This window comes from Squalius cephalus (assembly GCF_949319135.1).
Source record: "Squalius cephalus genome assembly, chromosome: 5".
Taxonomy (NCBI): Eukaryota; Metazoa; Chordata; class Actinopteri; order Cypriniformes; family Leuciscidae; genus Squalius; species Squalius cephalus.
In genome coordinates this window covers 21,231,548-21,253,306 of record NC_137126.1, presented here as the reverse complement: position 1 = coordinate 21,253,306, position 21,759 = coordinate 21,231,548, and the positions used below count along the sequence as shown (strand labels likewise).

General features: G+C 41.4%; 2 protein-coding genes across 2 annotated transcripts in view; both read right to left on the bottom strand.

Annotated features, from left to right (window-relative positions):
- The window catches only part of LOC307159515 (arrestin domain-containing protein 3-like), a 40,724-nt gene extending 18,966 nt beyond the window's left edge, over window positions 1-21,758 (bottom strand). Inside the window, exon 1 of the mRNA XM_079872942.1 lies at window positions 21,730-21,758. The gene's annotated coding sequence lies outside the window, so the exon portion shown is untranslated. The remainder of the gene's footprint in view (window positions 1-21,729) is intronic.
- On the bottom strand, window positions 4,138-21,688 carry LOC307159514 (arrestin domain-containing protein 3-like). The gene is made up of 7 exons (XM_079872940.1): window positions 21,359-21,688; window positions 21,053-21,094; window positions 20,814-20,874; window positions 6,283-6,430; window positions 5,965-6,061; window positions 5,358-5,614; window positions 4,138-4,861 (listed from the first exon to the last, which is right to left on the bottom strand). Exons 1-7 carry the CDS (start codon window positions 21,621-21,623, stop codon window positions 4,520-4,522), a joined length of 1,212 nt encoding a protein of 403 aa, XP_079729066.1. The 5' UTR covers window positions 21,624-21,688; the 3' UTR covers window positions 4,138-4,519.
- Window position 21,759: the final 1 nt, after the last annotated feature.

The following is a 21,759-nucleotide window of genomic DNA, read 5'->3' as shown; positions in this document are numbered from 1 at the left end:
TCTTACCACTTTCAAATAATGTGTATAAATGTGAATCTCTGAAAATTCTTAAGTCATGCACAGATCCTGGCCATTTTGCTTTCACATTTGTGATATGGAAGATTTTAGTCAACTGCCTTTTTTTTAATTTGATATAATATTACTAATCTGGGATATTAAGAATCACAATAGTAACTGGGCTGCACATTTACATTGTGAATCCCCTTTCTGTTCACATAATCCCCTTCATTGAGGCCTTGATGGCAGTCTATGGTAGCCTATTAGTCTATGGTACCAATCACGTTAGTGAAGCCTGAGTGACATATCTGTAATCGGCATGGTCATGATTGTATGATCTTCATAAAAAATTATGATAGCCTAAAAAAAAAAAAAAAAAAAAAAAAAAAAAAAAACTGCTTTACAACATTGGGTCTTAAAGGAGAACTCTGGTCAATTTTAACATTGAGCTCATTTTTTTGTACATTTGGAGTGCTGTCAATACAGAGAACAACGACAAAAAAATCGGTGTTGCCTACACCGAGTTATTCTATTTTTAAAATTTGCACCCTGTTGACTTCAATGGGGCAAGTTTTAAACCTGCTTTTAGTCTCTTAACATCCTTGATGTGTCATTACAAGTGCACAGAAAATGTGAGTGATTCCTTCAGAGTGAACACGAGTTAATCTGACTGCAGTAGATGTGAAAGATATGTATAAAAATGATGTTATTTAAGCCAGCGCAAATACCTGTGTTTACATCCTGTTTTCGGCTGAAGTCCACAGTAGTCGATTGCCGAGTTCACGCGCGTGATAAACCTATGCGTGTGAACTCGGCAATCGACTACTTTGGACTTCAACCGAAAACAGGATGTAAACACAGGTATTTGCGCTGGCTTAAATAACATCATTTTTATACATATCTTTCACATCTACTGCAGTCAGATTAACTCGTGTTCACTCTGAAGGAATCACTCACATTTTCTGTGCACTTGTAATGACACATCAAGGATGTTAAGAGGCTAAAAGCAGGTTTAAAACTTGCCCCATTGAAGTCAACAGGGTGCAAATTTTAAAAATAGAATAACTCGGTGTAGGCAACACCGATTTTTGTCGTTGTTCTCTGTATTGACAGCACTCCAAATGTACAAAAAAATTAGCTCAATGTTAAAATTGACCGGAGTTCTCCTTTAAGTGGCTTGGAAATGCAAAAAAAAAAAAAAAAAAACTAAAACTGTTTTTTAAACATAAAAGCGACAAAAAACGACAATCTCACGAATCACAAGAAAAATATATATCTCAGAAAGTGCACTATCGCGCTGCGCTGGACTTCCCGTATCAGCTCCGCTTATGAAGCCGGGATCTAATCCTGTTAACATGAAATAAGCCTGCTCCCGAGCAGGTTTAAGCTTGCGCACCTGTTGCTATGACAGCAAGTCCATGATGAGCGCTGAAGAACCAAACAATTCAAGATCATGCCAAATCGCCAACAATCAAATCCAGCTAAGTGAGTTAGTGACGTACGAAGAACGGACCCCTGGTGTCCATTTAAGCCGGGATAAAAACATCATAACTGTGAGCCATGTCACACTGTAAGATCTCAGTTGTCATGTCAGACTGTATGGCAGTTAAGACGCGTTAAAAACAGACGCGAGAACCGGAGTTTTATATCATCCATCAATAACAGGTTCGGTGATGTCAGCTGCATTACACGAGGGATTGAAATGGTGGCTACAAAGAAATCTCTAACATTAATTTTGGTCATGGCTTGTCTTGAAAAAACAAAGACAATTTGACGGTCGTCGTAGAATTCACACCTTCTGACACTGCCAGAATTTCGTAGGAGGTAAAATGTGACCGCAATGGTCATTAAGCGGTTGTCGGTGAACATGTCAAACTAACGATCAAATACTTAAGATTTTAGCCTATATTGACATAACATAGGCTCACTATTGGCCAGCATCACACGCATCACACACATGACCAGCGTCAGCCAATAGCGAGCCTACTTTCTGACATACAACCCATAAGCGCTGTGCTGTTACACTACGTGAACTCACTCAGAGGCCCACACAGAAGAAAATGAATAGTTGAATAAAGTTGTTATTTTTAGGGGGTTTTGCACACAAAAAGTATTCTTGTCGCTTGATAAACTTAAGGTTGAGCCACTGTAGTCACTTGGACTATTTTAACGATGTCTTTATTAATTTTTCTGGGAAGGCAGATATTGTCATGCAGATTTGTTCAGGACAGGACTCTATCAAACATGTAAAGTCTGGGGCAGATCGGACATCGTAAGTTACAACAAATTCTTGTTTTGTGGCATCGATGTTCAAAATGGCTGACTTCCTGTTGTGTTTAGGGCTACGCTCCAAGAGACTTTTTTTTAGGTATTGGGTCATTACATGCATGTACCGAATTTAATACCTGTACGTGAACCGTAGAGCCGGGGAAATATTGTAGGTGGTGCTATCGGGCCATTTTGCCACACCTACATCTGAAACCCATATCACCCATTTTCACCACTTCTGAAGCGTGTGCAAGGTTTCATGAGTTTTCGAGCATAAGCGATCTTCGATTGCAACGTAACAGGGAGGAGAGTAAAGATGGAAAGCTCCTAAAGCTTAGTTCCATATAAATTCACGGATAATTTGTTGTTTTGTCGTTAGTGAAAAAGGATCCTCATATAAGAAACAATACTAAAATTCAGAGTCAGTTCATTCGCATTCGGAGATGGACTATTTTTGACTGACAAAATGCTGGCGGCCGGAAACAACAACAGCTACAGTGAGATGTTCAAAACCTTTCTTTTTAGTAAACTCTGTGTACACAAACAATGTTGTAAATGCTCGAGTTCATGTGTAGAGTCCCTGGTGATACTTCGAGCAAAGTTTCATGTTGTGCCGAGCCTTCTTAGTGTTTTAAAAATAGTGATTTTGATGCTATTCTAGTAGTGCCCCTAGCACTCCCATTCAAAAGGCAATTTGACCGAAAACGAAAATACGGTCAATCTTAAAAATGGCGTTTCCATCCTAATTATGCTTTTAAACGATAGTTTGTCTCGGGTAGATTCACAAAAAGACCCTAGGTTGCATTTTGGCGAGAGTTACGCTTTAACATTTTCATTTGAAAAGTATATTTATGCTTATTCAACAATATATAGATATGTACCCTCTCTGTTCTTCTTTTTTTTTTTGCAATTTCTATTGTATTAAGCATGTGATGTGTTCTTCTGATGTAATATAAAGTTACCCTTGTACATGTTATTTGTTGGAAATAAATCATAAAAAAGAGGAGTAATGGGATGACAGAGCATTAAAAGTGGACATTGTCGGCCCACTCTGTCTTCCTTGCTAGAACAGTAGGAAGTAGGAACAGTGGTCAGAGACATTTTTAAAAATGTTTTTGTACTGCAATAAAGGATAGCGAAGTTTTTAGACCTGTGTTTTTGGAGCACATGGGAAAAGGGGCCTGGAAAAACTGGAAGAGAGAGCTACTCTCTGAGAGAACAAAGGAAATTAACATTTGAACTCACTTTTGTGAAGTTGGCATCACCATTTGAGATGCAAAGTCTCACCTCAGAATACATCTCTTCCCCTCTTCCCCCACTCTCTCATGCTGAGATCACATGAAATTCACCCAAAAATCTATATTGTTTAATGTGAATAATTATCATCGAGTATTATACATGTTTGGTATCACTTAAAATGTCTCAGTGCGACTGGTACAAAGGTCTCATTCCCAAAGAAGTAAAACAAAAGGTAATAAGCTTTTAAGAGTTTAGCGATAACTGGCACACAAAGGAGGGTGGGTCTCCAGGCAAACGGCCTCCTGTTCTCAAAGGTGTAAACTCAATGTAAATTCCCATTGTTAGCAAATGTTATATAAAGAAATGCAACGAGAAGGATCAGCGCGATACTGTACCTCAGATCAGCCTGTGAATGCTGAGAGCGGCCGAGACTCACAGCATCATGTATTTCCTAATGTTGGGTTCACATCTCTTCTCTTTATTCCAGAGCCTTTCATGTTTTGTATTGATTATCTTTGAACTGATTATGTAATTGGCATGATACATTTACCTGACATAATAAATTGTAAACATTATTTGATTTTATTCTAACGGACTCTGACATTATTTGCAGTAAAGAGTTAAAAAAGAATAGTCAAACATTCACTCACATTTAATGATGCACAGATATCATTAAAAACCTTTTCATTTATGGAGTCAGATGAAATAACGAGAAAATACATATAAGAAAATGTATTTCATTTAATCAAATTACTTTGCCACGATAAAAGACCTTCACGCGCTGACCGGATGCCTCCATTGGGCCGATCGAGCCGGGCCTTACAACTACAAAGACCAAATAAACCTGACATCTCAAAAACTGCAGCTTATAGTGTACATTCCTTGTAAAATTAAGAACAGTCCTAAGTTTAAAGAGGCACAATAATAGGCACCAAGCTTGAATTCATGCAGATAAAACCATGAAGTTATAATTGACATCAGAAGTGGTAGTCAGAAGTTTTTCTGGTGAAGAAGACTAAGGCACATTAGGAGAGGATTCTGTAGTGCTTTGATTTGGATCATAAACTGGTGCAGATTGAGTCGGATAGAAAACAGGCAGCATGGCATTTGGATTTGGGTAAAGCCCTGCAGCAGCTCCTGGATAGGGCAGCGCTGAAGGATCATTCAGATTGGGGTAAAGTTCTGCATATGGAGGTGGTTGTCCACCAGGATAGGGCACAAGGTTAGGCTGAGGCGGCGGATATGGCTGGAATCCCACAGGTGGGCATTGCCAGGGAGGACATTGTTGGTCAGCTGGAAGAATAACCACAGGGAATATGACTTCTGGATCGAATGCAAAAGACACATCCAGATAGACCTGAAAGACAACCATGTACAGAATAGTTCAAGCAAACTGTGAAACTATGTGTTGAAGTTACAAAGGAGAGAAAACTATTTATTTATTTTTGCTTTACTCTTTGCAAGAAAGTATTGTATATGCTGTAAAATCAATGTTGTTATAGTCTTTTACCACACAAATTAGAAAGCATTTGAGAAATTTGTGACAATTAAAGGAATAGTTACTACTTCCATTTTCTTTTCTTTTAATGGTGAGTAAATGAAAGATTTTTTTTTTTTTTTTTAATTCTTTATTTATTTAGATTTTATTCTAAATTTCTTCTGCAGAATACAAAAGAAGATATTCTGACATTTGAAGAATATTTCAACGGTTTCAAAATATCTTCTTTGGTGTTCCAAAAAAGGAAAGAAAGTTGTACAGGTTTAAAATGACATGAGGGTGAGTAAATTTTAATTTGGAGGTGAACTGTCACTTTAAATATAGCAATACTAAGGAAGATAAAATAGGCTAGCACCTTGAGATCATACTGCACTTTTATAATTCTGCAGTTTTCAATGTTGACAGTCAGGTCACGTGGAAGGTTTATGTCCACTACGGATTTTGTCTTTTCTCCAGATGGGATGCGATCTTTAGTTTCTTTGACTATATCCTTAAGTTCTTTATTAGTGCTGCTGCCAGCAATGAAGGTCTGTTTCTGCTTGAGGCTGTACTTTAGCTTGATGTCACGAGATGAAGAGTTGTCAATATCAACAGAAACTCTGATTGTTTCCCCTGCAGCAATGTAAGGAATTATAAGGAGTTAGGGATACATTTATCAACAATGGAAAACAAATACAAAATTACTATGGCAGGGTTTTCCATCCAGGTTGCAAATTTAATTTATGTAAAACCTATTTGCAGATAAAGCAGTGTTTTCATTTAGTGTGTTTAGGAGAACAAAGTAGTCACACTCAGAGAAATTGGAGATAAATATCAATAGAAATATTTACATCCAGGATTTTTATGCAATATCTCAAAATGTGCATAAAAATATGTTGATGGAAACCCGGCCATTGGCATTACAGGCTAGTGTCTTTAGTTTATGCAGCTTTGAGTTGCTTAAGAGCTACACAGATTATCACCTTGCATATAGCCAGTTTTGTCAGCTGTTACTGTCATTGACATTTTTCCTGAGCCAAAAAGTTTCATCTTCTTGTCTGCTGTGCCAGATTGTGGTTGCTGTATATATATGTATACAAAAACAAAAACAAAAAAACATTTAAAAAAATAAATAAATAAGTAAACTAAAATTACATAAATTTTTCTATAAGCTCTAGGTCACAAGCAAATGGTTTAAATCACATTACATGAGTTCTGATAACAGTATAAGCAGTTACATAATCTCTCTATTTATTAAAAGATGAACACCAAAGAGTCAAACATGGTATTATAATTCATACCAGTAAATGATCATTGGTCCCATCATTCCTGGGCAAAAAGGATATTTCCGTACATGTAGTAGATGATGGCTTCCAAGACCTCTTCAGCTTTACCATCAACACATACTTAACCGAGCCATGCTGTCCTTTAAAAGATGGAGGCATGTTTCTGAAATGAAGGTAAAATAAACATCTTTTGGTTTTCAGAAAATACTGACAAGCATTATTACAGTGCATAATATGGTCCTATGTGCACTTTAGCAATTGCAACTGTATGATAAGTTTTAATTTATTCCAAATAACTGTTAGCATACCTGCATATAATATACTTTACAACTTTTTTTTTTTTTTACTTCACATAACATATCCAGAATATTATTAAATGAAATATTCTAGAATAATGAGCCATGAATATGACTGACATCTGCTGTTTCAGAAGACGATGATGCAGGGGTCAGTTTTGCCTATGGTCATTCGATGTCAACTCAACCAGAGGTCCCCGGCTAAAATTTTTAATTTTGATAAAAAAAAATTTCTGTTGAAAGGAATACAGAAATGATGAAGAAAGCCAAAATAATACATTTCATGAATGTAATGGACTTTAGGAAAATGGCAGCATCATTAATTTATTTTTTACACAGAGATTGGTAGATCTATTTGTAAAATCTGTTTACTTTAGCAATCTTTGTGATATTATATGCCAACAGTGACAGTTCAAAAATGGGAAAAGGCACTTCTTGTGTTTTTTCACAAGTTTGCATGCCTGTAACTCAAGTAGTATTACATCTTAAAAGGGGCTCTAAGCGAGGTCATGCGTTTTTTAGGCCAATACATTTTTTGTCACATACAGCAAACATCTCCTCACTATCCACTAGCTGCCTGTCCCCTAAACACACTGTAAAAAAAAAAACTAAAAAAAAAACGTGATCTCTGTACACAGCCCAGGGTCCTCAAACAGCAAGAAAAACAAACTGGCCCAACCTGGACCACGAAACATAACAAACAGTGTTCCAGCCACTGATCTATATAGAATGACTGGATAGCTCATGACGTCATAAACAGTGAAGCCACCACGCTGCCATATTGGTATTCCCTAGTGAGCTCATGGTTCTATTGAATCAATAGGAAATTTTAAGATTTGACTGAGAAAACATTGCCAGACACCGTTTTTAAATCTAAAGTCTCCCTGTACATTTTTACAATGCAAACATCCTAAGCATTTAAATGGGTATTTGTTTAAAGTCGGAAATTTTTCCTGCTTAAAAAACAGCAATTTCTTTGCAAAAGCAAGGAATAAAAAAACTGTATGAGAACACTAGCTGGCCTTCACTGAAGAGCTATCTTCACAGGTAAGAAAAACAGTTTGATACTATTAATTAAGTAGTAAATGCTAAAGACCTATATTTTTGTGAATTGGTGAATATTCAGGTGAATAGGCTATTGTTTCGTGGCCACAAATTAATAATACCTCAGCACGTTTTACTAATTTGTTCCTTTGTTTTACTATATAGTGGCCACGTTGTAATTCGTTAATTCGAGTCCATGATTTATTAAAACGAGGGAACAAATAAGTCACCGTAACAACAAATTATTTAGATCAGTGGACAGGGCGCATAAGCGAGCAGGCCGCGCGCGCGCACTCTCGCTGTCTTCAGACAACAGGAGCGCTGTATGCTCTCTCCCTCGCGCATATCAAATATCAATTGACAGGATAGTTAAAGGTCGGAAGACCGATTGTGTTTTATAGATCAGTAGTTCAAATAAAGTTTTTGATTAGTTAGCAAGTATATGTTCATGAAATGCATAATACAAATTGTATGATGAGTCAATGTAGGCCTAATAACGACAACTCTGCACGAAGCTCGTTTGAAGCTGTCAAATGGTGTCGCTATTGGACACTTAATTGTGATTTAATGCTGCTCTGAGGTTTCTTAGGCTACTGTTGACTGTTTTAGCGTTGTTGTTTTTTGTTGTTGTTGTTGTTTTTTTAAGCATTACTCTTGCCTCGGAGAAAACAACATGGGCATAGCGACAATTGTGCATATAAATTACTATAATTATAATTACTAAGTATACTTATAGGGCTTGAATTACAACCTGTGGAAAGTTTTTCTACATCCTTCTGTGAACGTTACACTTGTATGCTGCACAGCGGGTTATCTTGAAAGTGCCATCGGAGCAAAGAGGATAGAAGTAGGCCTACCAAGAGGCGAAACTCCGTTGCAGTTTTGATAACAATCGCTAGATGGCGCTGCTGTCGTGCTGTCACCATTTTGGACTGAACCAACGGCTTTACCGTTAGCACAACTACCGTATACAGCATTAACATTATGTCTGGAAATAATTGGAAACTAAGAAAACAGTGTTCTGCCATCAACTGCAACAACTATCAGTGTACAACCAATCAACTAGCATTTCATAGATTCTCCAAAGATCCAGAGAGGTAAAGTAGAAAAGGTTTTTATTAACGTTAAAGTGAGCTAACGTCAACGATAACAGGTGCTGTAATGTTAATGTAAGCTATCCCATAACCGCAGTAACAGTTTGTTAACGTTATGTATTTGGTCGAAATTGTCAAGACTCGAAATGGGCTTTTTAAATCGCATATTTTCAGAGATATATGAACACCTAACCTGGCAAATGACCGCTTTATTAATTCATCGTTATCACTAAATTAACCCTTTAACTGTCCCCCCCCCCCCCCTCCCCCTCCCCTCACCACTATCCAAACTTAAATGGTTGTAATTCAAGAATGCTTTGGAATATGGACCTATGGTTGGTCTTGTTTTAAAGAACACATTTGCCAGATTATTGTTGGAGGGAAATAAATTATGAAAGTGAAACAGAAAAAAAGTTATATAAGTTTGAGTTTATTAAAATGTACAAATTTAAAAATTTAATTATTTATATTTTATATAAAATATATATATTACAAAATATATTTTACTCTATAACTGCAAGAAAATGAAAGCAAAAAATCTGAACAAGTTGTGCTCCACATTTTAGGTTGATTTCTCAAAAAAAATGAGCTTTCAGTAAGATTTTATTTGGGTGTAGTACCAAACTTTTTCACTAAACTTACCGAAACAGGCCAATCAGGATGCTCTGTCTTACATGCGCTTGTTGAGGCACACACGCACACTAGCACACACACGCAAGGTCTCTCACTCCCTCACCCTTTCTGCCATGTGCTCTACACGGTTTGGAGCTGCGCGCTCTTGCTCGCTTGCTCTAGATTCCGGGAGATTTTAGCTAATTTGCTGGCATCAGGGAGCCGCTATCAATTTGCGGGAGACTCCTGGAACTTCTGGGAGACTTGGGATGTCTGCTATAGAGATATTAAAAACTAGAAACTACTATTTAGTTCCCTTAACCGCTTTTTGAATTGGAGCCGGTATCGTTCAGTTCTATGACAGCAGTGTTGCGTTCAGTCCAAGATGGCGGAGCTGCAGATTTGCGTATGGGTGTGTTTGTTGCAATGGAACTTTCTGTTGAGTTTAGCCTCTTGGTACTTCTATACTCTTTGATTGGAGCTACCAATCTCTGTATAACGGCCGTTGGAGACCTCTGCTGGTAGGGAATCGTAAGATGGCTGCTCAAACACTTGGTGTCACCGGTGGCGTCACTGCCTGATGGCAGTTTAGAACGTCATGAGCTATCCAGTCATTATATAGATCTGTGGTTCCAGCCAATAACCGACAAGAATGATTTGGGGGTGGGGGGTTAGTGCGTGTGCACATGAAGGGGGGTGTGGGGAGTGGAGGAGAGGGAAGCATGAAGAGGGAAGTTAGCTAGAGGAGAGATGTAGACGACAACGACTAACGTTAAAAATGTATATTCTTGATATGGCCGACAGACGACCAAAGAGACGTGTGGCTCTGTTTTTGCTGGACTGGTGGGTAAATCCAGTTTGTTTTTTCTAAATGGTTCATGACTGTTTCAGGAAGCACGGAAGGGAGGGGGAGGGGATGGGATCGAGCTAGCCTCCATTTTGTTTGACAATACTTTAAACGTCAACAAGAAGTGACTTCACCCAACATCACTTAGAGCACCTTTAAAGTCCCCATGTAATCAAAATTGACCCTATTTACTTTGTTAGCGCATATTACTAGTCTTGTGGTGAACAATTAATCCGTGCAAGTAAATATAAAAAAAAAAAAATTTGGTCATGGTAATCTTTAATCAAAATCTGAAAAGTTTCTTCCGGTCTGGAATGGCGTCTTTTTCTGATGACGTAGGTTTGACCGCTTGGTTTGAAAACGCTTAACCACTCCCCTCAAACCGTTAGTCTGCTATGAGCGAGAGATTGAGAGGAGGAGCGCTAAGTAAAACCCTGCCCTCTGTTCAATATTCCGTTTCACTTGGAAATACGTCATAACACTGGAGAAAAGTCGTTTGCAACTTCCGGTTGACGGGGACTTTAATATCCTTCTGGTTCTTGTCAAACTTTTCTGCTGGTATTTTCATTTTAAAGGCCCTATATGGTTCAATCGCAGAGATATGGGGATCTTAATGTGGTTCCATGAGAAAATTAGTCAATTGTACACATTTTTAGTGGTCAAAAACCAAATGTGGATTTGCATACTCTTTGCATACAGGCAGCTGATACTTTTTCCCTTTAAAGAGGATTATCTGAACAACAAATAACGTTGAAACTAGAAATGCATCTCGTTTCAACAATATTACATAGAACATACCTGTCTAGAGTGCTATACAAATACTTTTTCCGAAGCAATGGAATCTTCAATTTTAAGGCCCTATATGGTTCTTATCACCAGTCACCGGTGGGCGATCTAGACACTTTGGCTTCACTTTTCAGGGCTTGTGCGGCACGCTTGGTTTAGACACAATACTGGTAGATCTATTTGTAAAATCTGTTTACTTTAGCAATCTTTGTGATATTGTGTGCCAACAGTGACAGTTCAAAAATGGGAAATGGCACTTCTTGTTTTGTTTTTTTCACAAGTTTGTATGCCTGTTACTATGCTACAGTATGCCTGTAGTATTACATCTTAATATCCTTCTGGTTCTTGTCAAACTTTTCTGTTGGTATTTTCATTTTAAAGGCCCTATATGGTTCAATCCCAGAGATATGGGGATCTTAATGTGGTTCATGAGAAAATTAGTCGTACACATTTTTAGTGGTCGAAAACCAAATGTGGATTTGCATACTCTTTGCATACAGGCAGCTGATACTTTTTCCTATGGCAAGCCGTTTTAGCTTAAATTGTACCCAGCGTTACTCATCGTAATTGCATTTTTACTCTTAAGAATTCAATTAGAGAGCTCTACAATTCAATTCTTACTAGTAGCAATTACAATTAGAGAGCTCTCTAATTCAATTATTAGTGAGAATTACAATTACAGAGCTCTCTAATTAAATTATTACCAGTAACAATTCCAATTAGAGAGCTCTACAAATTAATTTTTACTAGTCATATGTCTCCATTGACTTACATTAATTTTTAATTACGGAGCTCTACAATTGAATTGTTACTAGTAAGAATTACAATTAGAGAGCTCTACAATTGAATTGTTACTACTAAGAATGCAATTGCAGAGCTCTTTAATTCAAGTCTTACTAGTAACAATTTAAATAGAGAGCTCTCTAATCCAATTATTACTAGTAACAATTCCAATTGGAGAGCTCTCTAATTCAGTTGTTACTAGTAAGAATGCAAGAATGCAATTGCAGAGCTCTTTAATTCAATTACAGAGCTCTGCAATTATACATATCTTTAATTCGTTTTTTTACTAGTAAAAATTTAATTAGAGAGCTCTGTAATTGCATTCTTACTAGTAAGAATTTAATTAGAGAGCTCTCTAATTGTAATTGTTACTAGTAATAATTGAATTGTAGAGCTCTCTAATTGTAATTGTTACTAATAATAATTGAATTAGAGAGCTCTCTAATTGTAATTCTTACTAGTAACAATTCAATTGTAGAGCGCCGTAATTAAAAATGAATGGAAGTCAATGGAGACATAATGACTAGTAAAAATTAATTTGTAGAGCTCTCTAATTGGAATTGTTACTAGTAAGAATTGAATTAGAGAGCTCTGTAATTGTAATTCTTAATAGTAATAATTGAATTAGAGAGCTCTCTAATTGTAATTTTTACTAGTTATAATTGAATTAGAGAGCTCTCTAATTGTAATTGCTACTAGTAAGAAATGAATTGTAGAGCTCTCTATTTGAATTCTTACTAGTAAAAATGCAATTACGATGAGTAACGCTGGGTACAATTTGGGTAACGGCTTGCCATATTTTCCCTTTAAAGAGGATTATCTGAACAACATATAATGTTGAAACTAGAAATGCATCTCGTTTCAACATAATTACATAGAAAATACCTGTCTAGAGTGCCATACAAATACTTTTCCGAAGCAATGGAATCTTCAATTTTAAGGCCCTATATAGTTCAATCCCAGATATTGGAATAGTAATGTGGTAACATGTAGTTACACGATACTGCATATTTGAACTCTTGGTAGTTTCAGAAGCTGTTAAAATGAACAAAATCCCATCTTCCAAATATCCCTGAAAATGATTCAAATATAGATTCTCAAAAATACAATTTTGAGAGCAAGTTAATGAGCCTCAACTTTCCACCATTTCAGATTTGGATTTTTGGCACTTAGACAGGTATATTCCATGCAATTGTGTTGATAGAAAAAATGAGATATGTTTCTAGTTTCAATATTATAGGTTGTTCAGATATTCCTCTTTAAAAGAAAAACGTATCAGCTGTATGCAAAGTGACCCACATTTGATTTACTAAAAATGTGCACAATTAACCAATTGACTCATGGAGCCGCATTTAGATCTCCATATCTCTGGGATTGTGCCTTATGGGGCCTTTAAAATGAAGATACCAAAATAAATGTTTGTTAAACACCAAAATATAAAAAGATATTGAGAAATCTTTAAAACTTATTGAGTTACAGGCATGCAAACTTGGTGTCACGATCCACACGTAGGAAATAGAGAGAAGATTCAAGTGCAGTAAGGGTAGCAATCAAACATAAACAGGAACAAAACAACAGGCAATAACAGAACTCAGAAGTGGCGTGATACATAACAAGGACTCCGTGACACATACTAAAACAGACAGGGTTATATACACAGAGAAATGACAATGCTAATGGGGAATTGGCTGAGTGCAATGATTAGTGACAAGGGACAGCTGAGTGCAATGAAGAAACAAGGATCGTGGGGGAATGTAGTTCAGAATGTGACAGACACCGTGGGGAAGGAGGACATCTAGTGGTGACCCAGGGAACTCAAACCAGACACTGTGACACTTGGGGCAAAAACACAAGAGCTTTTTCCCATTTTTGAACTGCTACGATTGGCATATAATGTAACAAAGCTTGAACATATTTAACAAATAGATCTACCAATCTCTGTGTAAAAAAATAATAATGATGATGCCATCTTTCTAAAGTCATTTTTATCCCCTGTAATCTGGCTCCAAATCTCAGGTGAAAATTTTCATTTTAACCCCCTCTACAAAATAGTGGATTACAGTCAATATGCATCCATATATTTCATATTTGAGCTTTCAACACTATTTACAGGCTTCCCACTCATTCATGAACACCAGATTCAAGGACTTTTTCAAGCACCTTTTATTTTGACCTTTGAAGACAATAAAGCTGGGTTTGCCAATCTGGACAGTTCCAAAGACCTACTGTATATCATTACTGCAATAAAATCCAATTAGGAGAGAGGGCTCGTACAGTGTACGAGAGAGTGTGGGTTTGAACCAGAGATGCAGTTTGTAGCTTTCTCTTTCCTGCTTTTAATAATTATTTAACACTGGTTTTCTTTTTCATGAACCATTACTTGATTAAATATATTAAAATATGGGAGAATATGCAGGGTTGCTGCACTTTTTTTAAAAGTAAAATTTAAGGCGTTTTAAGACCCTTTTAAGACCTGAAGAAATAAAAATGAATACTGTACATTAGAGGTGTGCAATGACAAAACATAATATCGACACTTGGTTACTAACGTACGAGGGAACGAGTGTTGCGTAAGTTTAGCTTACGCTACGGGAAAACTCCTTTTCTCGAGAATACTGAAGCAAAAAAATTATCCTTTCATTTTTAGAATGTAAAACGCATTTGCTGCAGCAGGCAGACATAGGCGAGACAGCTTGCGCGCCTATTGGCTGCTCTGCGGCAACTGCTGCAACCTATCAGTGCGTCTTGGCATGACTCCAGCGCCAATGGGAAGCCTTCCCTCGCTGTCGTCATAGCCCGCCAAAACAGGGTGTGGCTTCGCCTATAAAACCCCCCTGCACAGGTTGCACAAGTGATTTCAGTCGACTAGAGTCGAAACCAAAGTGCAGCACAAGCACGGCAGGCTACGCAACACTCATTCCCTCTCTAGAGAGAACCGAGGTTACGTTAGTAACCGAGTGTCATTCTCTTACGAGAGTACTCTCGTGTTGCGTAAGTTTAGCTTACGCTACGGGAACCCTATGTAAAACGCCGTGCGTGCTGAATTTCAAACACTTATGTCCCAAGGACAGTGCCCGGGGCTCATGTAAAGTGAAGCAATCACAGCGGCATAACAGGGCGGGACGACTCGGTGTTATGAGATAGGTGCATTAGCGTATATCTATACAGTTAAGGCAGTATGACCACCTTAAACTGTGTAGGCCACAGGACTTGCAGTATATCAACAGTCTAGTCAAACCGAGTTGGGTAGACAACGTTAATATAGCATTATCAGACTGAGAGCAGTCTGGCCTGTAATGCGGGTACTTCCAGGTTATAATGGCCTCGAGGACCGTGGAAAGGTCCCAAACCGGAACCGAGGGTGACCGAGGAGGATTCATCCTCCTAGCACCCCTGAGGAAACGAATTATGAGGTTGTTCTTCCTTAGCGACTGGCCATTTGCAGGGTTTGTGAACGCTGCTATGGCCGCCACGTACACTTTGAGCGTGGAAGGGGTTCTCCCGCTGTCCAACAGCTCTTGTAGGAAAGAAAGAACCACCGTTACCTCACCTTTTAGCGGGTTTAAATCATGAGCTGAGCACCACTCAGCAAACACTGACCATTTAGAGTTGTAAAGCCGTCTAGTAGACGGAGCTCTTGCCTCTGTGATCGTGTTCAGCACTCCCTCTGGGAGGCGCAGTGGTGGTAGTTGATCGCCCACACATGCAGAGCCCACAGCTCGGGGTATGGGTGCCAAATCGCTCCCTGGGCCTGAGACAACAGGTCTTTCCTCAGCGGAATCGGCCATGGAGCCGCGCTCTCTAGTTCTATCAGTTCTGGGAACCAAACTTGATTCTCCCATAGCGGAGCTATGAGAAGTATCGAGCATTTGCTCTCCCTGAGTCGTTTGATTACCTGTGGTAACAGAGCGACCGGGGGAAAAGCATACAGCGGGCGTCTGGGCCAGTTTTGGGCCAGCGCGTCCATCTCTTTCGAGAAGAACATTGGGCAGTGAGCGCTGGCTTGCGACGCGAACAGGTCTACCTCTGCTCTGCCGAAAACGAACCAGATATTTCGCACCGTGAAGGGGTGCAGGGACCACTCTCCTGGGGAGAGCTTTGCCCTGGATAGCATATCTGGGCCCACGTTCAGGACGCCCGGCACGTGCGCCGCTCTCAGCGAGCGCAGATTGTGCTGGCTCCATATGAGGAGGCGCTTTGCTATTGCAAAAAGGCTCCGGGATTTGAGGCCGCCCTGGCGATTTATGTAGGACACCACTGACGTGTTGTCTGTTCTGACTAGAACGTGGTGGTTCCTCAGTGCAGGGAGGAAGAACTGAAGGGCATTCTCGACCGCTTTCATCTCTAGACAGTTTATGTGGAGACGCTTCTCTGCGTTTGACCACTGGCCCATCGAAGGTCTCCCTTCGTATAGGGCGCCCCAACCTGTGTTGGACGCATCTGTCGAGACCACTTTGATTCGTGAAGCGATGCCCAGGTTCACGCCTGACTGGTACCAGCCGGGTCTTGTCCACGGTTTCAGGGTGGAAACGCATGTCTGATTCACCGTGAGACGGAGCAGACCTGAGGTCCATGCTCGCGCTGGTACTCGCCGTCTCAACCATAGTTGAAAAGGGCGCATATTCATCAAACCCAGCTGTAGTACCGACGAGGCTGAGGCCATGAGACCCATTATCCTCTGGAACACTCTGAGGGGGAGATATTTCCCCACAGTGAATGTCGCTGCCAGGCGCTGTATCACTGCCGCGCGTTCTCGCGTCAGGCGCGCCACCATACAGCTGGAGTCCAGTTCTATCCCCAGAAAGGAAATTTTCTGGCTGGGGAGTAGAATGCTTTGACCCAGTTGACTCTGAGACCCAACTGCTCGAGATGGGTCAGCAGTAGTGTTCTGTGTAACACCAATTCTTCTTTTGACTGTGCTATAATTAGCCAGTCGTCCAGATAGTTCAGGACTCTCACGGCCCTTCGTCTGAGGGGCGCGAGGGCCGTGTCCATGCACTTCATAAATGTACGAGGTACCAAAGACAGGCCGAAGGGAAGAACGGTGTACTGATAAGCCTGGCCCTCGAAGGCGAACCTCAAGAAGGGCCTGTGACGGGCTGCTATTTGAATCTGAAAATAAGCATCCTTCAGATCCACTGATATAAACCAGTCCCCGGGTCGAATTCGAGCGAGAATTTGTCTGTTTGTAATCATTTTGAACAAGCGCTTCACCAGCGCTTTGTTCAAGTGTCTGAGATCTAGTATAGGGCAGAGCCCGCCATCCTTCTTTGGTACTAAGAAGTAACGGCTGTAAAACCCCAACTCGCTTCCTGCCGAGGGAACTGTTTCCACAGCCCCTTTTCTCAGTAAATTCGCTATTTTGGTGCGAAGTAGGTGTGCTACTTCCTGATTCACCGAGGTTTCGTCCCGGGCTATGAAGCGCGGTGGTCTGTGAGCGAACTGTAGCGAGTATCCCCCTTTCACTATATTTAGCACCCATTTCGAAGCCCCTGGAATGCTTTCCCACGCTTTCGCGTGAATGGCCAGGGGTAGAATGAAATCTGGGTTGTGGTCGCTCATATTCGGGGACACGGAGACCCAGCCATGATGACGTACTTCGTTCATCATGTTCATTTCGAGTGGGGCATACAGTGCTTCGCGCAGTATTTCTGTAACTGGCGGCCCGGTCGTGAGCGCGGGCAGCTGCTTTGATACAGATACAGCTCTGTTCGCGAAGTGTGTGCGCTGAGAGGCAGACACGTGACCTGCACTCACCACACTGCCAGCGCGCGCGCTCACACATTGAGGCTCTATGTGTGTGCGCGGCGCAGATACAGTCATATTCACAAGCGGGGGTGAGCGCTGTACAGCGGGCACATTTCCTACACTCAGAATATGAACGGCGTGAGCCGGTTTGACTGATATGGACCCTGTGGTGGTGTGGGACACTGCATGGGTAGTGCTTGTGTGTAAGAGTGAACACTGGGGAGTGGGCACAATTCTTACACTTAGCGGTCGGGCGGCTTGAGCCAGCTTTATTGTTTTCGACCTTGAATGAGTGTGACCCCTGTGACCGTGTAGGGGTGGGCACTGGGCAGTGGGCACCTGTCCTACATTTAAGACACCTTCGGCCTGAGCCGGAATATGACCCAAAATAATGCTCTTTTTGAGAGATATGTGGGTCGCCATGAGAACGGCGTTTGTGTGCAGGCGAGCGAGTTGTGGAACTGACTCGTTGGCTGCTGGATACACCCTTCGAGTCGCCTCTGCTGAGGGAACTGAGAGAGTGGTTCGTGCATACTTCAATGGCGGTCTGGCCGCAGCGGGACTTGACCATCTGCGTTTTCCTAGAGTGGCTAAGAAGACTTGGGAGGCTCAAAGCTCGGCGCGAGCTTGTGTCTGGGTCCTCGGGCGGGAAGCGGTCTGCGGCGGCTGGTGGAGCGTGAACGCTGACGTGTATCCCGATCCTGGCGTTGTGAGGTGGGTGGAGGAGGCAGTGGGGGCGCTGTTTTCCGAGCGGGCGGCTGCTTCCTAGCGCGGCCTGCTGCTGAACTAGAACGCCGCGGCAGAAAATGTCTCATGGCTCCGTGAAGCCCTTCACAGAGGGACCGAACAAACCCGTTGAAGTGCAACAAAGTGGCGCGGTCAAAACTCAGACATGTCGGACAGCGTTAGCCACAGGTGGCGCTCAGAGCGATGAGAGCGGCCATGTTGCGGCCGATAGCTTGAGCAGCGGTCTTGGTAGCTCTGAGAGCTAAATCTGTTGCGCTCCTCAAGTCCGTCACGCTCTCCGCAGATGGGCCAGCCTCATCCAGTGACCGGAGAAGGTTGGCCTGGTGAATCTGCAAAACGGCCATGGTATGCACTATGCAGAGCGGAGGCAGCTTGACCGGCGGCGGCGTAGGCGCGACCGATCAGCGTCGAAGTCGTTCGGCAAGCTTTAGTGGGCAGGCTCAGCTTGGACTGCCATCCCGCAGAGGGCGGGCACAAGTGAGTCGCTACCGCTTCCTCGACGGGAGGAACACAAAGATATCCCCTGTCTTTCGCGCCGTCAACCGCGGAGAGCGTCGAAGAGACAGAGGATTTTAGTCTGGCTGAGTACGGAGCTCCCCATGACTTGGAGAGCTCATCGTGCAGCTCGGGGAGGAAGGGAGCGGGCCTTGAAACAGGTGCAGAGCGGCGTCCAGGCAGAAAGCAGCCATCCAACCTGTTAGGCGCGGGCTCCTTGGGCGTTGACCACTCGAGGTCTTCTACGGCCTTAGTGATAAGACGGAGAAGCTCAGCTTTGACAGAAGCCCTCACGCTGGATTCCTGCGTCGACGGGGCGGGGTCAGGGATGGAGCCTGACCAGACCTCACTCTCGGACGCCAGAATCGAACAGCTGTCGTCCTCCGCGATGTCCCGCTCCATCTCGTCGGGCGCCGCGACAGCGGGGCGTTGGCCGTCGAGAAAAGAGACGGGAGACTCAGAGAAAGAGGCTCGCGGGGACGCCGCCGGCGAGTGCTCTTTCACAGAGACTTCTGGTGCCCTTTGTGAGCAGCGCTTTTTACGGCGCGGCCCAGCAGAAGCCGTAGAAATAGCGGGTTTGATGGCGAACAAAGCCTGTCGAGCCTGCAGGGTCGAGAGAGTCAAAGATTCGCACTCACGGCAGCCGCCCTAGGCGAGCGCGTGATCCGCGTGGTCCTTTCCCAGACAGGAAGCGCACAGCTCGTGGCGGTCCCCGTCGCTGAGAACGGCTCGGCACGAGCCGCAGGACATGATGGGCATTGAAAAATGCCTTTGCTCTTTTTTAGAGAAAAACGGAGAGATTGAAAAGGATATGAGCGCCAGGAGCGCAGCAGGTACGGCGAGCGAAGGTGGCGAACATCCAGCCGGGTCCTTGACTCAAGCTCGTCCCGCTGAGATGCTGTTCGACGGCTTTGCTTCTCTCTCTAGATCCAGCGAAGTCCTTCGCTGAAGAAGACGAAAATCACTTGTGCAACCTGTGCAGGGGGGTTTTATAGGCGAAGCCACACCCTGTTTTGGCGGGCTATGACGACAGCGAGGGAAGGCTTCCCATTGGCGCTGGAGTCATGCCAAGACGCACTGATAGGTTGCAGGAGTTGCCGCAGAGCAGCCAATAGGCGCGCGAGCTGTCTCGCCTATGTCTGCCTGCTGCAGCAAATGCGTTTTACATTCTAAAAATTAAAGGATATTTTTTTTTGCTTCAGTATTCTCGAGAAAAGGAGTTTTCCCGTAGCGTAAGCTAAACTTACGCAACACGAGAGTACTCTCGTAAGAGAACTCAATATGTTCAAAGTTTTGTTGATAACAATAATTAAATATTTAGCTGAGTGTGTTTTTGTGCTGGTACCATGGCTGGTTTAGGTTAAGTTGATTAAACTGATATTCAGGGGCATTTTTTCCTTATATAAGGGCATTTTTTCTAAACTTATTAGATGTATCGCATTGCCTTATGTCAAATTCTAACTTTCAATTGGAATAATAACAGTATAGGTCAGTTCCCAATCAAATGAAATCATTATTAACAAAATCCATCTTTGCAGTGCAGAGGTGACACAGAAGCGGCATCAAAAGTGGCATTAATATATTTACAATTTCATAAATAATGCTATGAGATTTTTTTTTGTATTCAATATTTAAATATGAAATGATTTCTTCATTTCCCTGGCACTGACTGAGTTAAACAGCTCCACGCTTCTCACAGGTTTATCATGCAGAGCTCGCATCACGATCCATGCGTTCACGTCGCTCCTTCATCAGTAGAGCCGCTTCATTCTTGCTTTTGCAGCGCATAAAGGCCAATTTTTTAAATAGCACCATGCTACTCTAACAAAATTAAGTTAAAGTGCTTTCAAGAAGCGTGGGAACCCTGTATTTGTTTGTCTTTCTTCAGAAAAAAATACTAACCAAATCAAAATTTTAAGCTGGGAAAGTTTCCGAAAGTTGGTTGATCTGGCACGGAATGACCTTTAATATTTATATTCTTTATGTTCTTCTTTACATTGTGTTTATCGGCTATTATTTTTTTAACTGTTCACATATTTACACAATAAAGAACAACTACCATTGAAGTACCATAGATTGTGTTTTATCACTCACTGTTGAGGAAGCTGAAAACTGAATGGAAAAACATGACTTCCTGGTCTAATCACTGGTCCATCTGTGAAACAGAAGGCATGTTAGTATGAGTTAAAAGAGTGTTGTGTGTTCCTGTTTCAACAAGCATAATTAGTCAAATGTCAGCAAACAATCTTTTCAGGTTTCCTGCAACTTTTATGTCATTTACTTTTAATGTAATTTATATATTAGTGCAATGTATATGAAAACTCATCACTTACAAGTCTCTCCACTTACAAGAGTGGTGTTCTTTTCGATTTGTCCTTTAGACATCACAGTAAGAAATAGAAGAAGTCAGTTATTATTTTCCAATCTTATCACACACACACACACACACACACAGAGAGAGAGAGAGAGAGAGAGAGAGAGAGAGAGAGAGAGTAACTGCCCCTACTTTGATTTGTAAGTGCACTATGAGCATTTATTTTGCCATTAAATTATTATATAATTAAATGATGCACACATACTACAAGTAGCCTACTACTACAACTACTTATAATAAATATTTAAAATTTTGTGCAACTTACCTTTTTTCGAGCTCTCTTGAATGAAGTATTGTTTTAGTTTGAAGTATCTCTCATGGTCGCTGTAGGACGTTATTTCGTATTTTCCTGAATTTTCAGTCCAGCAGACGTCCGCATCTCCTGTGAACTTCACAAAAAACGTATCCACCTTTATTTCTTTGGTCACTTCCAAAACAACTCGCCCCTCCACAATGTCCCCACTAGTAAAAATATTGCTTTCATTAATGGGGTCGTAATGGAGAATAAGCTCTTTGATGGATCTTGACATTGTATTATTATGTATGTATACTATACACACAGCAAGCGGTCTCGTTTTCTCGTTCTCGTAGGTGAAGCGGTAGCAGGGGTTGAGGGCGTGACGCTTCTTATATTGCCTGATTAGCTTTGAGATTTGCATAACATAG